The sequence below is a fragment of the Protopterus annectens genome, chromosome 8.part0, assembly GCF_019279795.1.
Source record: "Protopterus annectens isolate FY-2018-M chromosome 8.part0, PAN1.0, whole genome shotgun sequence".
Classification (NCBI taxonomy): domain Eukaryota; kingdom Metazoa; phylum Chordata; order Ceratodontiformes; family Protopteridae; genus Protopterus; species Protopterus annectens.
In genome coordinates this window covers 385,648,404-385,664,573 of record NC_056741.1, presented here as the reverse complement: position 1 = coordinate 385,664,573, position 16,170 = coordinate 385,648,404, and the positions used below count along the sequence as shown (strand labels likewise).

General features: G+C 41.2%; 1 protein-coding gene across 1 annotated transcript in view; it reads left to right on the top strand.

The window, feature by feature from the left end:
* The window catches only part of MTMR11 (myotubularin related protein 11), a 1,184,472-nt gene that overhangs the window by 968,165 nt on the left and 200,137 nt on the right, over positions 1-16,170 (top strand). The window contains exon 10 of the mRNA XM_044079897.1: positions 9,467-9,591. Within this exon, the coding sequence (XP_043935832.1) occupies positions 9,467-9,591 (125 nt within the window). The remainder of the gene's footprint in view (positions 1-9,466; positions 9,592-16,170) is intronic.

Below are 16,170 nucleotides of genomic sequence, written 5' to 3'. Positions count from 1 at the left end.
CTGATTATTTTTCTAGTCATAGGCTCCCTTAGCTTGGCAACATCCCTTTCTATTTTCAGTTGCCTAAGTCATTGTGCCAATAGTGTATGTGTACTGGGGCTGTTACAGAAAATACATGCTTAACAACAGGCTTTCTAAAGTCATGCATATTATCCAACTATTCCCTTATATTCTATTTAGCACTCTGCAGTTGGTCCTCCTCTTGTTCTGTAAGGTCCGCCTTTATCTGCAGTACTACTGACTATCCCTCCAAATAATTCATATTACTTCTTTCCCATGTCTTTCTCTGTCATTTCTACTTCTATTTTTAAATTTCATTTTCATTTTATTCCACTCCTTAGCTATCTCTTCGGAAGAAGTTTGTACACTCCCTAGCAACTCTTGAATCAGTTTCGCTACTCACTCCTTAAAATCCTCTCATTTTAATACTAAGCTGGAAAGTGTTTGTCTTATTTTTACTTAAATATCCTGCATCCGTGTCTTTGTCTGTGTATGGTTTGAAATAATTATTGCATGTGTTTCATATGGTTTACTATCAAAATGTGGAATGGCAGTTCATCGAATACTGGTAGGTAGAATGTGTATTCTACTAATATCCATAATGTCGAACTGAAAATATTTGAATTCATATTAGTGAAAGTGAGGATGCATTCACTAATATGAAGTCGATGTTTTGAATTGAGATCTCAGTACAATGCGGATTGGGAAATTTTACCTTTTCCTCAGTGAGATCTTGGAGTTGGTATATATAATATGCAGGGGCTGGGGGTGGATGCAGGGGGCTTGCCCCCCTGCAGAAACGTTAACCGTAACAAATGACTTTCAGCATTGGAAGTTCCGATGTTCGAATGTTGATTGTTGTGGTTACCACTTCTGACATTTTGATAATTTTGTATTACCAAAGTCAGATAAACAATTTGATAATGTTTTAAAAATGTTTTGTGTTTTATCATTTTGATAGTAAACCATTTCAAATCTCCCTGTTAAATAACTATGCTCTTGTGAAGTCTAGGTTCTTTCCAATCAAGCCCAGTTATTTTACCTTTGAGAATAATATGTAAATTCTGTCTGGTTTCTGCTAGCAATTTCACATCTTTCATTTCAAATATTGTCATATATTTCTCCTGAAATCTTCCTTCTTTTGTTACATTTTCCCTTTGAGGTCCCTTTTATATGTTCACTGTTGCATATCAGGATCCATTCCCCACCCATGAGTGATATTTCCTGCTGGAAGCCATTTACCTCTCCCATAATTGTCTTATGCTCCTTAGTACTAGTTTTAGTTGGAATATGCATGCATGCCATTGTAATCTTCCTTCCTTGCCATTAAACCTTTATTACCCCAAATCTAGCCTTGTTGTCTTTTGTCTCCTCCTTGTTAAGGTACCAAATAAGTTTCACGGAACACTCTGTCTCCCACCTCAGCAACCCGAGATTGCAGCCTGTTAACTTAAGTTTTGTGTAGCTTTTTTTTTCTTTTTGTATTGTAATACCTACATTTTCATAATAGTAAAAAGAAAGAAAAAAGCATCTGTTTACTTTATCACATATAACAATAACGAAAAATAAAACTTGCAATATATATATCATAAAAAGTTTTATAGAAATATTGTTTAGAAATTGTTTTACTTAGTTATCCTTTTCCTTCCTCTTACCTTCCTGTTAGTGTTCTTCCAAACATTAATGACATGGAGTAAAGCAAATGCCTTTCATTTCTCACCAAGTCTAACAAAGTCAACGAAAGTCTGTTCTTTCCACTTTTTCTTGTATTTTCACAAATGCAATTGTTACTTTGTAATCTCACATTTATTCACTAATTTCCATGTTGCTGTTCATCTCCATCTCCAAACACGGTTCAGTTCCAAGGTACTCACAATTCTTCAAGTCAACTCATGTGCTTTTCTCTCTCTCTGTCAAGCATTTTCCTTTGGAACATTGGAAGAGCTTTCACTTGCAAACTCTCTGCGTGTCCTTTGTTATCAGAAGAATGAGAACCAGAGTCCCCTTCTGCATAATGGCTCACTTTTTGTACATATTTTTGTGTTTCCACCGTAGCCTGTTATGCATCAAAAATTACTTTGATCCTCCAGGAAAAGGTATTCTGAAGACAGCTGGATACAGCAACATGAATTTCATACCTGCTTCCCAATATTCTTTGATTGCTGGAGTAAATTTGTTTCCCTTTTGCCTGATGTACAGTAAATAATCATTTCACACAAACACACTACCAACTCCAGCTTTTAGTACTTTGTCCTTCTGCCACAGTTTTGTCAGGATCAATTCTTTCTGCTGGTAGGATCACATTTTTACTAATGCAAGTCTTGGCTACTTTCTCATGGTCAGGTTTGACTCATACACACAATGTACCATTCAGTTACCAGATCCTACTGTGGAATACCAGTCCAGGTGCTTATTTGTGCCTTCATAAAATTAATACAGCCGGTTCCTTCTACCTACTATGGTACAGCAGAAAAGTTTTCCCCTGTTTACACTGTTCTCTAACTTTATCATTTTTTTTTTTTGAAAAATCTCTTCTTGATTCGTATCATACTCAGCCAGCCTTTTCTTTATTTCAACCTCTGATTTTTTTTTTTCAGTTTTCGGTAGCGTTGTTACCTCACAGCAAGAGGTTCTCCCGTTCGATTCTCGGCTGGGCTTGGGAGTGCCTTCTGTGTGGAGTCTGCATGTCCTCCCCGCGGTTGGGTAGCATTTGAAAGACATGCATGCGTAAATGGGCGTGCCTTCGTTGAAGGTTGAGCATCGAGCTGGCACCTCGGCATTTTGTAAAATTCTACTGCCAGTCATTAGCAGACCGGAGTTCCGCTGTGGCGACCCATTACCGGGAAAAGCCAAAAGACAAACAACAACAACATCATTTCAGCTAAATACCTATTTAAAGCTTCTTCCATTTTCCAGCCTTTTGTTATTTCAGTTGATATATTCCTTCAATGTTTTGCTTATTTTAATCACCTCTTGAGTATGTTTCATTTATTTTTTTTTCCTTGAGAACATTGGAAGCCATGTCTTGCACCAAAGCTGGAGCTTAAACTTCTTTTTGCTGAACAGTTGCAGGACTATTTCCAATTAGTGTTATCTCTTCTCCCTTTTTAGTTGATTTTTTTCAGGTTCTCTTAGTTGTTTCTTTGCTGACATCCAGGTAGTGCATTTACTAGCCAGTAAATGAATTTACTAAAAGTGGCAGAGTTCCTGGCCCTTATCTCTCAGTTTTTTTTCACAGTGGGAGAGCTGAAGTTAAGCTGCTGATCAATGTGCAGCCATTTCAGAGCACATCTTATACTTTTCTTACCCTGTCAGCACATGCTAATATTAGACAGGAGACTAATCAACACTGAGGAACATTCAATAATTCATTCTTCTCTGAAAGCATATTAGAAATGAAATGCACTTGTTAACATTTTCCCTTCTCTGTACTTCTCACGTTTCATGTGTGCTGTCACTATTGAAATCCAGATTGCAATCAGTTTAATAACCCCCTCTTTTTCTTTGTCCCTGATACTTTGCTAAATGACCATTCTGAAATCCTTTGAGAATAAATAGACCTGGAGAGAATGAAGCAGAGGCAGGAACAAAGGAACAGGGCTGGATGAAGGGAGGTAAGGTTTTCTTTCACAATGGTAATGGCTAGATGTTCTTCATTCCACATTGCTGCAGTCCTAACTATTGGGTAGTCCGCTGTCCAGTCGGCCCGAATACCAAAGTATATGGCTGACGTCGGTCAGGGCGCATTAGACTGACGTTAGTACGTCAGGGTACTAATGCGCATGACCGACGTCATATCCTCAGTCTTTTTTGCCGCATGGTCCGATGCAGAAGCAATTTTGCGAGTGCAGGTTGGCGTTCTGAAAGTTTCTGAAGTCAGAGTTTCAGACCGAATCAAAGTTGGCTAAGTACCCCGTTGGGGAATATTTTGTTTTTTTCTTGCCTCAGTATTTAACCGGATGTCAGAAAAAGTGAATAACTGTATTTCTTGTGGGAAACAGATACCTCATAGGGATTACCATACTTTGTGTATTCCTTGTTTAGGGCCTGAGCACGACGTTGTTGGATGCCGCTCTTGTGCTAGATTTAACAAACGCACTATTAAGAGAAGGTTAGACTGTGCCAGGTTAGTTTTTGGGAAGCGTTGTAATTATAAAATGCCGTCGGATGCTCCGACGCCCACTTCGGCCAAAAAGCGCAAGGACAAAGCAGCAAAGCCTAGAGTGGAAGAACCGACAGTCCCAGACGTCGGATCTTTAGAAGGCTCAGTGGAGCCGGAGGTTTTGCCAGGTGTTTCTTTGGAGTCTCAGGGAGAGACTTTACTGTTACAGGATGTATCCTCGCAGGAAGTAGGCCAGGCTGAGGGGCTTCTCAGGTGGCTGTTCTTCCCTCTCTTCCTAAGGTGGTTAGAGCCTCCCCTTCTGTTTCCAAGGCTTCTTTGAGAGGCAGGCCAAGTTTAGCTTCAGTGGGGGTTTCTCCTAGTGCTTCAGGGTCTTTGCCTAAGAAACATATGCTTAAAATGGCAGAGGATTTGATTACTATGATTAGAGGTTCTATGCCCCCTCCTGATAAGAGGCCTAGGGTGGAACCTGAGTTTGAGAGTTTTGAGCAATATTCGGAGGCTTCTGAGTCTTCGGCTGAAGACTTGCAGGAGTATCCTCCTTATTCTGATTCTGATGTGGATGACTCTACTCCTTCAGCTTCTCCTCCTGAGGATTTTTCATTTTCAGAGACTCTGCATTCCATGAGGGAGCATTTTAAATGGGAAGGTCAAGATTTCTCTGATTCCAGGAAGAGGCTTAGGGAATTCTTGTTTTACCCCAGCATAGGCCTTTAGCTATACCTCCTGTTCTGAATGTGGTGGAAGATGTTTTGCAGAGGCTTCCTGAATCCTGATTCTTTGCCTCCTGCCCCAGTTAAACCGGATAGGTACTATAGGGTGCCTGAAGCTCATAAGTATCTTTTTAAGAGTCCTAGGGCAGACCCGGAAACTGTCTCTCAGGGGCCTAAAGGTGTGAAGGCCTCTGTTGTTAAAAATCCTGTTCCTCCTGATAAAGAGGCAAGGGCTTTGGATAGATGGGGAAAGAAAGTGTATACTTCTTCCACTTTAGCCATGAGGGCGTTGAATTGTCAGTTTCACATGTTAAAATATCAGAATTATCTCCTTTCACAATTGAAATCTAAGGTGGATGCTCTGGCAGAAGGTATTGAGTGTAAAGAGTTGCAGGATTTAGTTCATGTGTCTGAACAGGTGGGTAAACATTCCTTGCAATGTGGTTTTGATGCTGTGCAGGCCTCCTCGAGGGTGGCTGCCACTGGTTCTGTTCTTCGTAGGCATGCCTGGTTGAGAGATCAGAATTTAGCTGAGCATGTTAAAACAAGGATTTTGGATGCTCCTTTGCAGTCTGATGTGTTGTTTGGTTCGCCTGTGGAAGCAGTCTTAAAGAAAATGGAGGACAAGGCTAAGTCTATGCAAACTGTTAAGGATTTTTGCAGGTGCAGCCTCCAAGTTTAGTAGAAATTGGCCTACTAAGGGATGGACTTATCCTGCTTATGATTCCCAGTCTAGGGGTAGGTCTAGACGTGGTAGGGGCAGAGCTCAAGGTTCTTTTAGGCCTAGGACAGGGTGTTCCCCTGCTCAGACTTCTGGTGAGGGCAGGGGTCAGTCCTTTCGTAAGCAGACCCAATGACCTGCCTTTTCAGCTGCCAGTACATTCTCGCCTGGCAGCACCTTTGGGAGGAAGGCTGTCTCTTTTCAAAGAAAATTGGGATTTAATTACCCAAGACAGATGGGTTCTGGATATCATTCACCACGGTTACAGGTTTTATTTCCATACCTTGCCTCCTTTCAAAGGCATGCCAGACATTCCTCCTCTACAAAGACAAGAGGCTCACAAGCAAATTTCTCTGTTGCTCCAAATAGGGGCCATTCAGCCAGTTCCTGTGCCAGAAAGGGGCCTAGGATTTTATTCTCGCCTGTTCCTAGTACCGAAGAAGGGGAACACGTGGAGACCAATTTTGGATTTATCTATCCTCAACACTTATCTGGACATTCCCAAGTTCAAAATGTTGACGTTACAACAGCTTTTACCTCTGCTGGGCAAAGATCACTGGATGGTAACTTTAGATCTCAAGGAAGCTTACCTTCATGTGCCTATAAGACTCAGTTGCAGGAAGTATCTGCGTTTTCGAGCTGGAAATTCTCATTATCAGTTCTCTGCATTGCCCTTTGGCTTATCCACTGCGCCCAGAGTATTCACAAAGGTTCTGGCTCCAGTGATAGCTTACTTCAGGCTAAAAGGAATTCAAATCTATCCTTACTTGGACGACTGCCTGATTCTAGCTCAAGTAAAGGAAGACCTTCTACAGCATTTGGATTATGTCATAGCAGTGCTAAGATGCCTAGGGTATTCTGTGAACGAAATAAAGTCCAGTCTAGTACCCTCTCAAGACATGTGCTTTCTGGGTGTGAGACTGAATACAGCAGCCCAGATGGCCTTTTTAACCCCGGACAAACAAAAGAATCTTTCCAGTTACTTCCATCAACTATCTCTTCAGTCCGGGCTGACTGCAAGGACAGTCCTTCAAGCCTTAGGGTTCATGGCATCTTGTGTTCTGGTGCTTCCCAATGCCAAACTGCATATGAGGAAGCTGCAATGGTATCTCAAAAATGTATGGACACAGCACTGCCAGGATTTGGACACTGTCATTCAAATAATACCTTGCATTCAAAAGGAATTTTTGTGGTGGGCTCAGGAATGTCACCTAAACAAGGGACTCTCTGTGACCTGGCCAGATGCGAGTCAGATTCTAACGACAGATGCCTCAGACATTGCTTGGGGAGCTCATCTAAATGGAAAGTGGATACAAGACAAGTGGCCTGCCAGACTACAGCATCTACATATCAACATGAAAGAGATGTTAGCAGTCCAGTTTGCATTAATGGCTTTCAAGGAGTTACTTCTTCCAGGGCAGGTGTTGATTCTAACAGACAACACAACTGTCATGTGGTACATCAACAAACAAGGGGGAACACATTCTTACCCATTGTGCAGGCAAGCAATGATTTTATGGGAGACTGCGCTCAGCTTGCAACTAACTCTTCAGGCAAGGTTTCTGCCGGAGCACAGAACTCCTTAGCAGATGTGTTAAGCAGACAAATCATGGATCCCCACGAGTGGAAACTGGATCTTCATGTATTTCAAAATTGACAGTGTCATGGGGAACTCCAGACATAGATCTGTTCGCTTCTCCACTAAACCACCAGCTGCCAAAGTTTTGCACAAAGAGGTTTCATCACACAGCTTGGAAAGTGGATGCTCTTTCTTTCAGTTGGAAAAATCTTCATGTGTATGCTTTTCCACCTCTGCCTCTTCTCCCAAAGGTGCTTCTAAAGGTCAGACAAGACAAGCCAAGGATGATTTTAATAGCTCCAGATTGGCCTCGGCAGCACTGGTACCCATTACTGAGGAGTCTGGTAAGGAAGCCTCCATGGCCTTTACCCTTGATTCCACACCTGTTGTCTCAGAGGGACGGTCACCTGCTCAATGTCAAGCTTCACTCTCTTCATCTAACAGCCTGGCATATTCTGTTTTGAAAGACAGCAGGTCTCAACTTCCTCAACAAGTTTTAAATGTGATTATGGAAGCCAGAAGGCCTAGTACAAGGAAAGTGTACGCAGAAAAATGGAAGAGATTTTTATTTTGGAGTGCAGCAAACAATTTGGAGATTTCTGAGCCTAATTTGAGTGTGGCTCTTCAATATCTTACTGAGTTATTGGACAAAGGTTTGTCTTTCTCTTCCATTAAGATTCATGCTGCAGCAATTTCAGCTCACTATGATTGTGACCCACCATTGTTTTCGCATCCTTTGTTCAAGCAATTTCTTAGAGGGGCAAAGAATATAAGACCCCCACGTAGAGCTCCTACTCCTGCTTGGGATCTCAATTTTGTGTTGGAGAAACTTACTCTACAACCTTTTGAGCCTGCGGCTACTGCTGAATTGAAATACTTGTCATGGAAGACTGCTTTTTTGTTGGCCATTACTTCTGCAGGAAGGGTTTCTGAGTTGCAGGCCCTTATGGCGGTAGAGCCTTTTTTGATTTTTCATAAGGATAGGGTATCTTTATGTACTAATCCTTCCTTTATGCCTAAGGTGGTTTCTAGTGTGGCTTTAAACCAAACTATTCATTTGCCTACTTTTTATGCAGATCCCCAAAATAAAGGGGAAAAGATTTTACACACTTTAGATGTACACAGGCAATTGCGTTATTATTTGAGCAGGACTAAGGATTTTAGGCAGTCTCAGCAGTTGTTTGTTTCTTTTGCTTTGGGTTCGTAGGGCAAGCCTGTGTCAAAACAAACTATTTCTAGGTGGATTGGGTTTTGCATTGCATTTTGTTATTCCCATCATGGCAAGGAGATTCCAGCTGGGATTAGGCCTCATTCCACTAGGGCTACTGCCACTTCAACAGCATTTCTAAGGGGGGTGGCAACTAAGGATATTTTGGAGGCAGCTACTTGGAGTTCAGTGCATACTTTCTCTAAGCATTATCACCTTCCTCTCTACTCTAAGTCTAGGGCTGGTTTTGCCACAGCTATTTTGCAAGGCATGTTGTCAGTTCCTGCTTCCTTATGATTTGCCAGCCTCCTTACCTCTGCTTTGGGATTCTACCCAATAGTTAGGACTGCAGCAATGTGGAATGAAGAACATAGTACAGTTTTGTACCTACCATAAATGTAGATGTTCGAGGATCCACATTGCTGCAGTCCAATTTACCCTCCCTCCTTCCCTCTGTGTTTAGGGGTGGTTGTGTAGGTGAGGTTATATTCTGGTAATTTTGTATATATTGTACATATTTTTGGTGCAGGTATGTTTGGAATTTTTGGTTTTGGCCTTATCTTTTCAGGGTCTTCTGACATCTGGGGCAAGAAAAGACTGAGGATATGACGTCGGTCATGCGCATTAGTACCCTGACGTACTGACGCCAGTCTAATGCGCCCTGACCGACGTCAGCCATATACTTTGGTATTCGGGCCGACTGGACAGCGGACTACCCAATAGTTAGGACTGCAGCAATGTGGATCCTCGAACATCTACATTTATGGTAGGTACAAAACTGTACTTTATCTGATCTAAAAATTTGACAAACTAGAATTAGGGTATAGCAAAATGAGTTTTTCTGTTGGACTATGAGCTGCTGCTTATCTTTGTAGTTTGTGATGCATTTAATAGAAAAATGATTAAAAATGGCACACAAATGGAACTGAGATCTGTGTTTTATCTAACTGCATTAGACTATCTGTGCAAAATCTCACAAAAACATGACAGGGTATGAGATCATGAGAATCAGACTAGGATGTATTGTAACTGCCTTTTTTTTTTTGCTTTGAGCTGTTCAGTGCTAACATTATCTGTTACCGTTTCTTGGTGCTGCTATCAGACTTGTTTAATCATTTTTCCTTAGGATCGTTGAGATGCTGATGCTGGCATGCCATTCCCAGTGTGTCCTTGTGGATGTGACTGATGATCTTCCAAATCCATCTGAGATACAGACAGCCCATGTAAAACTTAGAAATCTTTGTATGGCATGTAAGTTATGTTTCTTTCCGTAAGATTTCTAAACTTCATCCAGGTGCCTGAGAAAGGTGTTTATTTTGACTCTTTTGTGTTCAGAATTTCTCCATGGCAATTAAAAATAAACTATATCTTGTATAAGAGTTGTACATGTGGCAAATTAAATGACTTAAAAAGATGGTTGCTGAGTGAAAGGAGACTGTCCATGTTTACTGACAAACTGTACTTGCATATTAGGCAAAGAACATCAGGAGATGAATATCCAAAGATGGAAGTAGGTTATAAATATCCATGAAGATGCTTTTCCCTTGGGATTTATGCTAGTTTCATAAGGTAGACTGACCCCTGTATATCAGCTGCAGTATTAATGCCACCATATTACTCTACAACATAAAGACTAAGAACTTGCAGCATCATAACTCTTTACATCTTTGTCTGGCCTTGGTTCCTCTAACAGAGATTCCTGACTTGGTGGACTTTCTTAGCAAATAGAGAGGTGGGTATCCTCTTACTTTCCTGAAATCCATGGTTTATTTTGTCTACAAATGCTTCACTGGAGAGGTGGGGACCCAACTTAAGTGTATTCCCTATCCAGGACAAGTGAAGTACCTTGGAGATTGATAAGGAGAAAATTACATGTCAGCTTTGTTAGAGTTGAGGCAATTCTTTACTCTGTTTGTGCCCAAGAACCCCATATGCTTCCATATATACTTCAGATCAGATTAGACATCTTGTCAGTAATGTAGCAACTGACAAACTGTATGTCCAGGGGAATGCTGAGATTCTAGAAGTGGACAGTGGCATGTTCCATCTCTCTTACAGTGGTCCACATTTCAGAAGCTTTAATTAGCTTATGAAACACCAACACTCAAAGATGCTTTAATGGCATTACAGTGAGTTTCAACTTTCTTTGTATTTATGTTCCATTTGCATTTGTTTTTTTTTTTTTATAATTGAGGTACTGGCAAATGTTTCCTTGCATTTCAGACAGGGAGTCCTTGATTTTGACTTTGAAACCCCTTGTAATGGTAAACTGAAGTATATTTAGAGTTGATGATCATAGTTTGTTTACAATTACTGCATTGTGCCTGTGTCACTTGGCCCATATATGATAACTCTTTGGCCTGCGTCTGACCTGTTCTGCAATAAAGGTGAAGGTACAAGTTATTCAGCTTTCATTGACATGGTGAAGGTTAGGCTTTTGATCAAGAATTGTGTTGGTGTGGTTTCTTTTTATTTATATAAATGTATGATTGCCTATGTATTAAGTGATGGTTTAATAAAGATGTTTCTTGTTTAAAAAAATATAGGCAGGAATTGAATAATTTATGTAGTATTGCTTAGGTTATATGATATATAGCAAACTCAATATGAAGTAATGCTATGGCTGAGTTGGATTATTGGTGAGGGGAGGAGCTCCAGCTATGAATCAGAGTCTTTAGAAATGGCTGAAGCCAGATCAGAGACCATCAATTGAAGAAGGAAGAGAAAACAGACAACATAGATGCATAGTTATGGCGAGTACGTAGCTATTATTTTAGTAGTCATGTAGTTGTGGTTTAGTAATCAGTGTATACGTGTGTACACCATCTGGGTAAGAGCTGGTCGATTGTCAGTGTGCCCTGCTGCTTAGTTTCATAGTTTTCTGTTAGCCTGTTAACCTTGAATGATCTTTAGATGCCTAGCCGTACACTCCCATGAATTTTGTAGCCCTTGTAATTTAAATATGAATGGCCCTTACCATGCAGATGTTACCCTTTTCCATAAGGAACAAGTATGAACTCCAGAGATGAATTTCTGGTTTCCCAGCCATTCATCCAGATTATGTTTGAAGAGAGTAAAAGTGCTACTTTGTTTTATGTGGAGAGGAAGATTTTGAATTGTCAGGTCCGTTTGTTAAAGTTTGTTCTGACAAATTGTGAAATTATGAGGAATGTGTTATCTACAGTTTCTTGTACTGAAGAAAAATCTGCTTTAAATAACTTAGTTGCTTCTATTGCATAGGTCATTACTTGTTGTTTGCAGTTTGTGTGAGAGACTGTTGGATACTTATTCCAGGGTTATGAGTACTGGCACTGTTTTAAGTTGGTTTGCTTGGCTGCATTCTCAGAACCTCCCAGATGATGTAAAAAAATAAGATTTTAAAATTTTCCTTGGCTAGAAATTTAGTGTTTGGCCCCTCTGCTGCAGAGGTGATCAAAGATGTGATGAAAGGGGCAAGCTGATCCAGGGAATCTCTAAATATTTTTAACCCTCTTTTTCCAAATTGTTCAAGGGATTTTCTTTCCCTTCATCCAAGTTTGGCAAAAACAGAATAAACAGCTTCAACAGAATTCAGGTAAACACACGTTTAAGAAGAAATGAACGGGGGGGGGGGGTTCCAAAAATAAATATCAAACCTCCCAAAACCGAGTACAGTCCCACAAGTCTAAATGACTGTTCAAGAGACCTTGGTTCTTCATTCCATCTTGGCCCATTTTCTCTTCCAGAAAGTCTGAATCTCCAATTTTTTCTTTGGTAATAGATTGCTTCAGACAAATGGGTTCTGAAAATCATTCAAGGTTACAGATGTCAGTGGGAGGAAATTCCTCCTTTCCAGGAAGTCATTCCTCATCCTGCAGATCAGACTGTCTTGTTTCCGCCTGTTTTTCATTATGTGCCATCCAAAGGAATGATCCAAGTCCTCATTCCCATGTGGGAAAGCAGTTTTATTCAAGGATATTCCTTGTGCCAAAGAAAGAAAATGCTTGGAGGCGAGTTCTGGATCTTTCCTTCCTAAACCTGTTTGATAGTGCACAAATTCAGAATGTTGGCACTTCACAACCTGTTACCTCTTCTTCCTCTTTCAAGTTTCTTGGTAACAGTAGACTTAAAAGATGCTTATCACCTCCCTATTCATCCAGACTGTAGATGTTTCTTAAGGTTTTGTGTGACTGGATCCCATTATCAGTTCTCTTCCTTAGCCTTTTGACTAGACACTGCACAAAGAGTGTTCACAAAGTGTCTAGCTCTGATTGTAGCTCATTACAGGCTACAGGGTATCCACATTTTTCAATATTTAGACAAAATGCTTATCTATGCAGAGTCTTTTTCAAGGTGTCCGGAATATCTCTGTCTTGGGTCAGAGATCTCTTGCATAAACTGGGATTTCAAGAGAACATTCAAAAGTCTTTTTTGACTCCCTCACACAATTGTGTTCCTGGTATTTCAACCAAACACCTCAGTTTTAAGAGCTTTTTTTCCCAGAAAAAAGTAGATCTTTATTTAGATCTAATTCTAAGGTTTTCCACTCAGGCTTCAGTCTTTGTGAGGGAATACCTCAGATTTTGGGACTCACGGCATCTGTGATTTTCATGATACCCTTTACAAGACTCTACATAAGAAAGATGCAGCTGTGTCTGAAATCTCTTTGGTCCTAGCATCAGCACCCCTTATCTTTTCAAATTCAAGTGCTGGGGTTTGTCAGAATAGAAATCTTTTGATGGAGACAATGGATATTATTAAATCCAGGTCTCCATTTCTCCTTCCATGCTCCAAAGCAGTCACCAAAGACACCTCAGATTTTGCTTGGTTAGCAGTTTCAGGAAAGATGAAAGTGCAGTGGGGTGTGGGATACTAAGAACAGATGCAAGCACATAAATATCAAGGAGATGCTTGCACTGATCAAGGCACTCAACTCTCTGAACCATCTTTAGTCACTGGGACTTCAAGTAGTTCTAGACAATATCACAGTCAATGTGGTACATCAACAAACAAGGGGGAACCAGGTCATACCCCCTCTGCAGATTAGCCGTGTTAGCTTGAGATATAGCTTCATAGCACAGTCCCACTCTGTAGGCAAGCTACATTCCATCAGATCAAAACTGTGTGTTAGACAAGCTGAACAGGACCAGGGCAGACACGAATGGAATCTAGATTAAAAAAAAAAAAAAAAAAAACTAAAAACACACGTTTATGTCTGGATGTCTGACCATAACCTTGTACATAAGGCTTGAAAGCCATGGAATACTCTTGTGTGAAAAATCAGTGAAGTAATATTGTTGTAAGAGATTCTTGAAGAACCTTCATATAACAAGATTACAGTAATGAGGGTAATTTCTAAGAACGTCGTATTTAAACTGCAAGAATGATCACATGCCCATAGAAATTACTGCAAAACCTGGAAGGCTTTAGATACAAAAGATCAGGTATCTATTTCCTCTGATCTTCGGCCATTTTGAGCATGCTTTTTAGGCATGGAAGTCTGAATAGGAGAATGCTGTACTTGTTTCTTTGTCTTTAGAGCTGCTTTAGTCTTTGAAACTGAGGATGGCTTAATATATAGTTGTGTAGGTCTGAATCAGAAGCTGATGCCTGCTCAGCGGCTCCGGACCCATCTGAGGGATTGATTTCCAGGTGTCCAATACCTTGAGTTTCCAGAGGCCCAGTCGGCTCCACGTGGGAGTCTGTAGCGGCCTGTGGCTCTGAGGTAGCGGGCGTCAGGGCCTGCGAAAGCGCCTCACTGAGAACCGGAGAACCGGTGACTGGCCTAGAAGAGGCTTCATTGTCGGTTTTGGACCTCGGATGCCTATCCTTGCGTTTTTTGTAAACTCCGGTTGTCGACTGTTCCGCCGCCATTATATAATTAAATCTTCGGCCAAAGTAATGAAATGCAAAATCTAACCGACGCTTGATAGTGCGTTGGTTGAATCTAGCACAAAACCTACAGCTAGCAACGTTGTGATCAGGGCCTAGGCAAGGAATACAGTATGAGTGAAAATCCTTATGAGGTATTTGCTTCCCACAAGAAATAAAATTGTTAACTTTTTCTGACATCGGTCTGGAGCAAGAAAAAAGTTTCCCCAACGGGGTACTTAGCTTTAATGAAGACTTCGGTTCTGAAATTCAGATTTGAAAATCTCAGGAGTCGGCCAACCGGCACTTGCGAACTGCTTTTGCTTCGGGCACCGTGCGGCAAGAAAGACTGAAGAAAATGGTGTCGGCTGCATCTTTTATACCCCTGGCACACTGACGTCAGGGAAGAGGCGACAGCATCCAACACCGGACCTAGACTTTGGAATTCTGGCCGACTGCGGGTGCCTGCCAGCAGGATAACCCAAGAGTAATGACTGCAACAGTGAAACATGATGAACATCAAGGAATTGCAGGATTTATTGCATGCAGCTGAACAAGTGGGAAAGCATACTTTGCAATGTGGTTATGATTCACTGGAGGGCTCTTGCAGAGCCGCTGTTACAGGTTCTGTTATTAGAAGGCATGCTTGGTTAAAGGAACAGAATCTGCCTGATCATGTTAAAGCAAAATTATTAGATGCACCATTACAGCATGATACTTTGTTTGGTACTAAAGCAGAAGAGGTGTTGAAAAAAATGGAGGATAAAGCAAAATCCATGCAGACAGTCAAGGATTTCTTACAGGTACAGCCACCCAGATTTAACAGAAACTGGCCTTCTAAAATTTCGTCCTTTCCAGTGTCAGACAGGCCACAAAGAGGCAGATACAGGTGTCCCAGAGGCAGAACTCAGCCCCAAGGCTCATACAGGTCTAAACAATGGGGTGCTCCTACCTCCAAAAGCGGAGAAGACAAATCACAGCCTTACAGGAAACAGTCCCAATGACTTTCCTCTACCAGATCCAAGCACTTTTCTTTTGGCAGCCCCCTTAGGGGGAAAACTAGCACTTTTTTCATCAAATTGGCAAATGGTTACCCAAGACAAATGGGTCCTGAACATAGTGTCCCAAGGCTACAGGTTTCATTTTCACACACTACCAAGGTCAAAAGGTATGCCAGACCTGCCACACAATCAATGGGCAGAGGCACAAAAACAAATTACAGCCCTCATGGACATGAGGGCCATTCAGCAAGTACCACAACAAGAGCAGGGGCAAGGATTTTACTCCAGACTTTTCTTAGTACCCAGAAAGGACAAAACCTGGAGACCAATACTGGACCTGTCTATTCTAAATACATTTCTGGAAGTTCCAAAATTCAAGATGTTGACTCTACAGCAGCTACTGCCCATGCTGGGCAAGAAGGCTTGGCTCGTAACTTTGGACCTAAAAGAGGCATACCTGCATGTCCCAATCAGACAATCTTGCAGAAGATACCTCAGATTCATAGCTGGCTCAATGCATTACCAATTCTCTGTACTGCCCTTTGGCTTATCTACTGCGCCCAGCAGACAAAAAGGAATTCAAATATATCCCTACTTGGACGACTGCCTAATTCAAGCAGAGAACAAAGATATTCTTCTAAAGCATCTGGCGTTTGTAAAAAGATTACTAATTGGCCTAGGGTACACAGTAAACGAAAATAAATCAAAACTAGTGCCCTCTCAAGAGATAATATTCCTGGGTGCAAGCTTAAATACAACTGTCCAGACGGCTTATCTCACACCAGACAAACAAAAGCATCTGACTACTTACTTCAAGAAATTGGCAACAAAAACCCACTTATCTGCAAGGAAAATCCTGCAGGCCTTGGGTTTCATGGCATCCTGCATTCTGCTAATTCCATATGCCAGACTGCATATGAGGAAACTACAATGGTATCTAAAAAGTGTTTGGACTCAGCATTGCCACAGCCTGGAGACA